At 17.9% G+C, this 7,451-nt stretch overlaps 2 protein-coding genes across 2 annotated transcripts; both read right to left on the bottom strand.

Moving 5' to 3' along the window:
• Positions 1 to 2,009: 2,009 nt before the first annotated feature.
• PmUG01_07050600 (fam-l protein) lies at positions 2,010 to 3,013 on the bottom strand (the record flags this gene model as incomplete). The annotated part of the gene is made up of 2 exons (XM_029004257.1): positions 2,010 to 2,780; positions 2,906 to 3,013. The coding sequence occupies 2 exons, from the start codon at positions 3,011 to 3,013 to the stop codon at positions 2,010 to 2,012; spliced, it is 879 nt and encodes a 292-aa protein (XP_028860963.1).
• A 2,554-nt stretch (positions 3,014 to 5,567) lies between these two features.
• PmUG01_07050500 (fam-m protein) lies at positions 5,568 to 6,487 on the bottom strand (the record flags this gene model as incomplete). The annotated part of the gene is made up of 2 exons (XM_029004255.1): positions 5,568 to 6,266; positions 6,404 to 6,487. 2 exons carry the CDS (start codon positions 6,485 to 6,487, stop codon positions 5,568 to 5,570), a joined length of 783 nt encoding a protein of 260 aa, XP_028860962.1.
• Positions 6,488 to 7,451: the final 964 nt, after the last annotated feature.

Below are 7,451 nucleotides of genomic sequence, written 5' to 3'. Positions count from 1 at the left end.
TACAAATGTATATTTTATATTGCTTATAATAATATAAAAATTAATGAAAGGAGAGCTCTAATATAAGATGCAGAAAATTAAAAAATTACAATGTCTTTTATGTTATTCTTTATAAATTTCATATATATATATATATATATATATGTTATTTAAGTTTATATATATTCTATATTAACAGGTATAAGATAAAACTTAATAGATTTTCATATAGAATTTTATTTTCATTGATTATATGTGGAAATGTAAAAAAGATAAATAAAAAAAATTGTTTTAGTGTAGTTATTTTACATATATGCGTATTTAGGATATACATAAAAGGACATATTTTAATAAAATAAAGAAATAATAAATGTTGACGAAAAAAAAATATGTGAAAATATTCCTTAAAATTTTTAATAACAATATTTCTACTTTTAATATGTACATTTACCCATATGTACTAGTCTCATTTTTCCTACATGCTAATTATTATTTGACACACAAAAAATAAACATGTTCTACTTAACTCAAAAAACAATAATTTTTAAAGTTTTTAGAAGTACGATAACTAAAATATATACAAGTATTATAATACCATTATCGTCTAAATCTATATAAAAGCAAATATAACAAAGGAATAATATTAGCACAAGTTCTGCATGATAAACAATATACATTAAGCTTATTTAATTATAACGTGTTAAAAAAATAGAATAATTTTCTAAATAGGTCATTTCAAAGTTTATCTAACCGAGATAAACTATGTTATGTACTTATTAATTATCTAAAAAAACAGTTAATGTATTTTGCTCTTATTTTATATAAAAAATTAATGTCATAAATGCATATTAATAAATAGTTTTCATTATAAAATACATCTATTTTTATACATCTTTAAAATAATATTTTTTCTTAATATAATTATAGACATAGAAAATAGGAAATATATATAAAAATGTACCTTCTTCATATAATGTAAACAAATATTACATACATTTAATTTAACTACCACCTAATATAACATAACTTTTTACATACACTTATACATATTTAAAATTATACCATTAACAAAAAAAAATCTATACATATTATCTAATTATATATAAATTCATTTAATTCACTAATTTAATATTTTAATAGTGTAAAAAATAAAAAAAACTATATAATTCTATTATAAATAAATTCTGAATATATTATATACTTTATTCGTTTTTTGCAAAAAAGATTTAACATGAGAATTAAACATAATAATAAAATAATAAATATTTTTTACTCTATAAATATAAGGTATTAAAATTAATAAGTTAGTAAATAATTATAAATATTTGATATATAATAAAGATATATTTTAATATATATATATAAATTCTAATTTAGAGTATGCAATAAGGTATAAAAGTACACTAAATATGTCTTTAGAGTAATTATGTTTTAAATTTATCATAATAGATATTTTATAGAATAAATATTAAGTTTTTTCTTTAGTAAAAAAACAGTATATATACATATCAATGGACAGAATACTTCATTTTCTTTTATTAATAAAAAGTAAGACACATTTATTGGTAAAATAAAACAAATAATACATTTTCTTAATAAACTCAAAATATAATCATTTTAGACTAACTTATAAAAAGAAAATTATCATATTTTATTTCAATTATAGATTTTCACATTTTACTAAAATTATAAGAATTTTCCCTTTGTATATTAATTTAACCCATATATATATGTTTTTTATAAAAATTTATTCAAATACTATAAAGTATATATTAAACAATAATAATTAGTTTAATAGCAACAATACATTATAATATAAATTTAAAAATATTATAAAGTGCACAATTACAAAAAATGTAGGAACATCATTTTGTTCTATTATATATCATAAAGTCACTTCAAAAATAGCCATATTTTTAAAAAATAAAAAATTATATATATATTTAATAATTAAATAAGCAATGATTTTATAGATACTGCATCATAATAGAGAATTATTTTAAAATTAAACATATTTCTAATTATTCTTTTTACCTTTTCTTAAATTTAATTTTTTCATATTTTTTCACTTTTTTGTGGTAATAAATAGTGCGTGATATAAGTGTAACACCAAAAATAATTAAAGGTATAACATATATTATCAATCTAAAAAAGCTCGGAATGTAAACATGTGTTACTATTTTTTGACTTCCTTGTTTTTCTATTGTTACTTTTTCCATAGACTCGAAAAGCCATTTAAAACGTTCATCACTAAGCACTTTACGCAGTGGAGCGGACCAACCTCCACCAGCGCATAGATTCAATATACTATACATCCCTCTCATAAGTCCAAGATTCATAAATGAATCTAGCATTAGTGATAAGAATAATAACAAAAATAATAGTAAAGGAAAAGCAAATCTTAGTCCGTATTTTTTAAGTATTATTTTTTTGTAAGTCTTATCACTAATTGTTCTATTGTTTTTAAGAAAATATTCAAAATCAAGTTCTTTGAATATTTTTTTTTCCATATGGGAATATTTTTTTGATTCAAATATACAAGACTTATATTTCATAATTTGTTTATGGTCTTTTGCACTCTTTGATGAATCTATATTTGAAAGTTTATTTTTAGTTTTGGGCCATTTTTCATTAATAGATATATCTTTATTTTCGTTCGATCCACAATTTGGTATATATTCTTTTAAACATACATCACATGAATCCTTATCCTTTTTATATTTTGTTAATATCCTGTATTCTACTGCATCTAATTTTTTTCCAGGGTTGCATTTCATACTCAAGGACTTTTTAGATATACTCTAAAAAAACAAAGTAACATATGTAATTTAAAAAATATAAAATTTTATTTCAAAAAATATTATCAATAAACACAAAACAAGAAAAATTTTAATAACTCAAATATTCTCAAATAACATCATTAGACCATCTCATTTCTTAAATTCCATATCCAAGATATAAGGATAAACGAAGAAATTTTAATAAAAAAAAGTAACTTAATTTTTTGATCCATGATATAATTTTTTAATAACATAACTTATTCAAGAATGAATAAATAAACGATAGTATAATATGCTTTTAATGATATATAATAATTTTTTATTTATTTAATATTTTTTTCTATTATTTGTTTTTGTTCCGCAAAACGTAAAAAAAAAATGTACTCATAATATTTTTAGCAACAGACACAAAGAAAAATATTTATAGTAGTATATAATATAATTCTTACCTTTATTCTACTCTTAAAAATATTATTTTTGTTAAAATAAAAAAACTTGAATTCATTTATAAATATTCAAAATATATAATTTAATTATTTAATATGGTAGAGTAATTAAATAATTCTTTATGATTTTAAATAAATAAATAAAAATAAAAATATAAGAATACGTAATATATCCAAACACGGTATTCATGTAAAACAGAGAATGTAGAGAATATAGGTAATAAATTTACTCTGTAATTAAATAACAACTAATATTAGAAATGTTTTTATATTAATAATTCTAATTTTGTAAACTTTTTTAACTAAAAGTGGAAATTAACGTTATATAATATTAATTAGCATAATAATATAATATTAATAATGTTAAATAAATCATATCTCTTACACTCATTTATATTATATTAATTAGGACACTTAATTTTTTTAATGAGTTATAAAATATTTTAAAAATTTAATTTACTGGATACTACAAAATTTATACAATAATATATATTTATATTTAAATAGATGGTAATATTTTATTTTTGTATAATAATTTTTGTAAATTACTATTTTAAATTAAGCTTAATTTATATTACCTGTAAATAAATTGTTACTAAATTATCCCATATAACCTATTATTTTATTCTTTTTAAAAATATGTATATACTTAGAAGAAATATTAATATTATATAATAAAATAAAAGTAATCATATATATTAATATTTCAATATATATATTATTATTAGAATATCATTGTTTCAATAATTTATTTTTTTTATACAATAGATGATAAAAGCACCTATATAATTTTCTTAACATTTTAATACATTATTCAAATAAAATTAATGCCTGTGAAACAGAATTAATTCAGAAATTACGTAAATGTAAAAATAAAATATTAAAAGTATGTATAAACTTATACTCTAGAGCAACTTTGTCATACACGATATTAATAATTTACATACAAACACTTAATACCAAAACTAAAATTTCAGTAACAAACGTTGGACAGTACTTAGAAATAACCTGAAACTAACGTGCAAACCCTTACTTAGAACGTATATTTGTATTTATGAACTGTATACAAAAAAATAATTCGTATTTTTTTTTGTTTTATTTCATTTAAAAAATGAGCTTTATAAATATGAATAAGTTCTTATTGGTAAATATAAACTATATGTATCTCTTTATATTAACAAAATAATATTAAATCTTTACTTATGTATTTATATAAAACCATGAATATATTATAAATGTAAAGATAAATACCTACACATTATTAAATAATTTTACAAAATATATAATTATTTTGAATATCTTTAATGATAATTTAGATTTTTACAGATATATATATATTACATTTTTAGCGTTATACATTTATTAGAAACATAAAAAACAGAAAAAAAAATAAATTTTTTTTTCTCGTATTAACAAATTATATATGTTTAAAACTAATTCATTAATATAATCACTTAATGACATAATAAATAAGTACAAAATATACAACATATGCTTATCAAATTTCAAATTAATATATGTTTAACTGATTTTAACGGAATTTAATTAATCCTACAATTAGGAATAATAATAATAATATGATAAATCATTTTAACTATTTATTTAATTTTAAATGTATAATATCCCTAAATGAGTAAAACGTTACAATTAGTTCATAAATAAAAAAGATATTATTTCATAATATATTCATACTTTTACTTTTTTACGATAAGATAAATACTAAAAGGTATTAAGGAGATTTTTCAATAAATATGTTTGTTGCAATTTATCATAAATCATATTTCACATAATAAATATTAAGCCCTTTTTAAGCGAATGTACACATATATATATATCAATTCACCACAATACATTTAGTTCTTTTTATTAAATACAAAACAAGACATATTTATTTTTAATTCCTTGCTAATTATACAACATTTTAATAATCTGAAAAATTATAATTTTATATTATTACAAGATATAAAATTAAAAGAAGCAAATTTTAGTACAAATATAAATTATCACATTTCTGTGAAATTGTATCAATTATTCGATTATATATTTATTTGAAAGCTCAAAAAAATATTTTTATCTTAATTATGTTTTTATACAGAAATATATATATTATACCATATTTGCTTAATTAATATTAAATAATAATTTAAAATATATATTCAAAAATAACGAAACAATCAAATTCATAAAAAAAGTGAAGAATACAATTTTTATTACGGTTCTGTATCATAAACGCAATATTTATACACTTGCATCTATAAAATTGTTATAGGTATAGTTACGTTTGTTAAAAATATATCACTAATGATATTACAGATATTACTTCATATTAATAGATTTGCTAAATAAAGATGTATATTTCGTTTTATGCATTTTGCTCCATCATCAATTTAATTTTCTTATATTTTTCATTATTTCTTAAGATTATAGGAATTGCTATTACAATAATAACACCTAAAAAAACGAAAAGTAGTACATTCGGTAATATCTTATAAGCTGCTTCTGATAATTTTAAATAATTTACTATATTGTTTAAAATTTTCCCAAACCATGTTAAATTATCTGAACTACCTACAAGCATCTTACCTGCAGTTTCCAATATCCCCAATCCTTCTAGTATGGGTAGACCTATTCCGAACAAAAAAAAAAGGAAAAATATAAAAACTCCAAATCCATAACTTCTAAATTTTATTTTTTTTAAATCTATATTTCCAGTTATTCTCTGTTTTTCGATAAAATCATCATAATCTCTTTTTTTAATCCATTTTTTTTTTAAATGGAAATGTTTCCCATCAAACATACCATTATTATAGTCTACGACTTCTGTATAATATTGATTGTTATTTAATAGATTTTTACCGGAATGTTTTTTTTTTCTTTTTGTTTCCTTTTCTTTATAAGATTTATGTTCTTTTTCATTCAGGCTATAATATGGGATATTGTCTTTTACCCCTATTATATTTGTATCCCTATTTTGTTTATATTTTGCTAGTAGTCTATAAATTCTTCTATTTAATTTTATATTCAAATTGTACTTCACATCAAAAGATTTGTTAAAATTAATCTAAAAAAACCATGTAAATGTTTTATATTTAGTAGAATAAATTATCTAACGGTAAAAAAAAATATTAATAAAAATAACACAATATAAAAAAAAATATATATTAACAATTCAAATATTTTTAAATAATATTAACATACAACTTCGCTAAAATGGCATATCCAATATAAAATGATAAACGCACTGATTTTAATATATAGTACTAGCTTAATTTTTTGTTCCATGATACAGATCCTTAATATTATATTCAGTAAGTACAAAGTTAATAATTATATAATATAGTTCTAACGATAAGATATTCTATAATTATTTAAAAAAATTTTTTTTTTTTCTATGACTCCATAAATATTTAATTTTATATAATTTTAATAAATTTTACAAAGCATACAAGGAAAAATAACTTTAGAAATATATTATTTGATTTTTATCTTAATATCAATTTAAAAAAAAAAATAATTTCCGCTAAAATAAAATAGTTTGCATTCATTAATAAATTTTTAAAATATGTAATATAATTATTTAATGTAATGGAGAAATTAAATTATTTATTAACACGTTTAACTATAAAAAAATAAAAATAAAATAAAAAATTTATATATTACTATATATTTATTTTATGTAGTATATGGAAAGTATATAATATAGATTGTATAGAATGTAGACAATATCTTGTTCTAAATATTTAAAGAGTAATTATCTTTTTTACTGGTACTCAAATTACTAATTTTCATTCTAAAAAAAATTATTTTTGAAAACTTGTTATGATTTCGAAAAATATTAATTAATATAACATTAAAATAATAACAATAAACGAAGAAAATAATAATATTTCTTATTACTTTTTGAGTTATATTTTTTTTAGTACATGCTTTATTTATTAAGTAAATATATATATTCTTATATGTACTATAACCTATTTGATATAACTCATACGAAAATCTATCGAATATATTAAAAAATACATATATTACACGTAATTAAAGACTTATCTTTTATATTTTCTATATAACTTTCCAAATTTATATTTTTAGTTATGTATAATTTGTAATATTATATATAAATGAAATATTTTTAATTTAAACTAAGCTTTATTTTTTTTTTTAATCATATTTATATATTTAGATGAAATTTAATAATGAAAAAATAAAAGTTACAGAAATTGATGTAAAAAATTTACCATTATCTGAA

Source organism: Plasmodium malariae (genome assembly GCF_900090045.1).
Source record: "Plasmodium malariae genome assembly, chromosome: 7".
In the NCBI taxonomy this organism is placed as follows: domain Eukaryota; phylum Apicomplexa; class Aconoidasida; order Haemosporida; family Plasmodiidae; genus Plasmodium; species Plasmodium malariae.
Note: the sequence above shows the minus strand (reverse complement) of the source record. Positions and strands in the feature narration are given on the sequence as shown.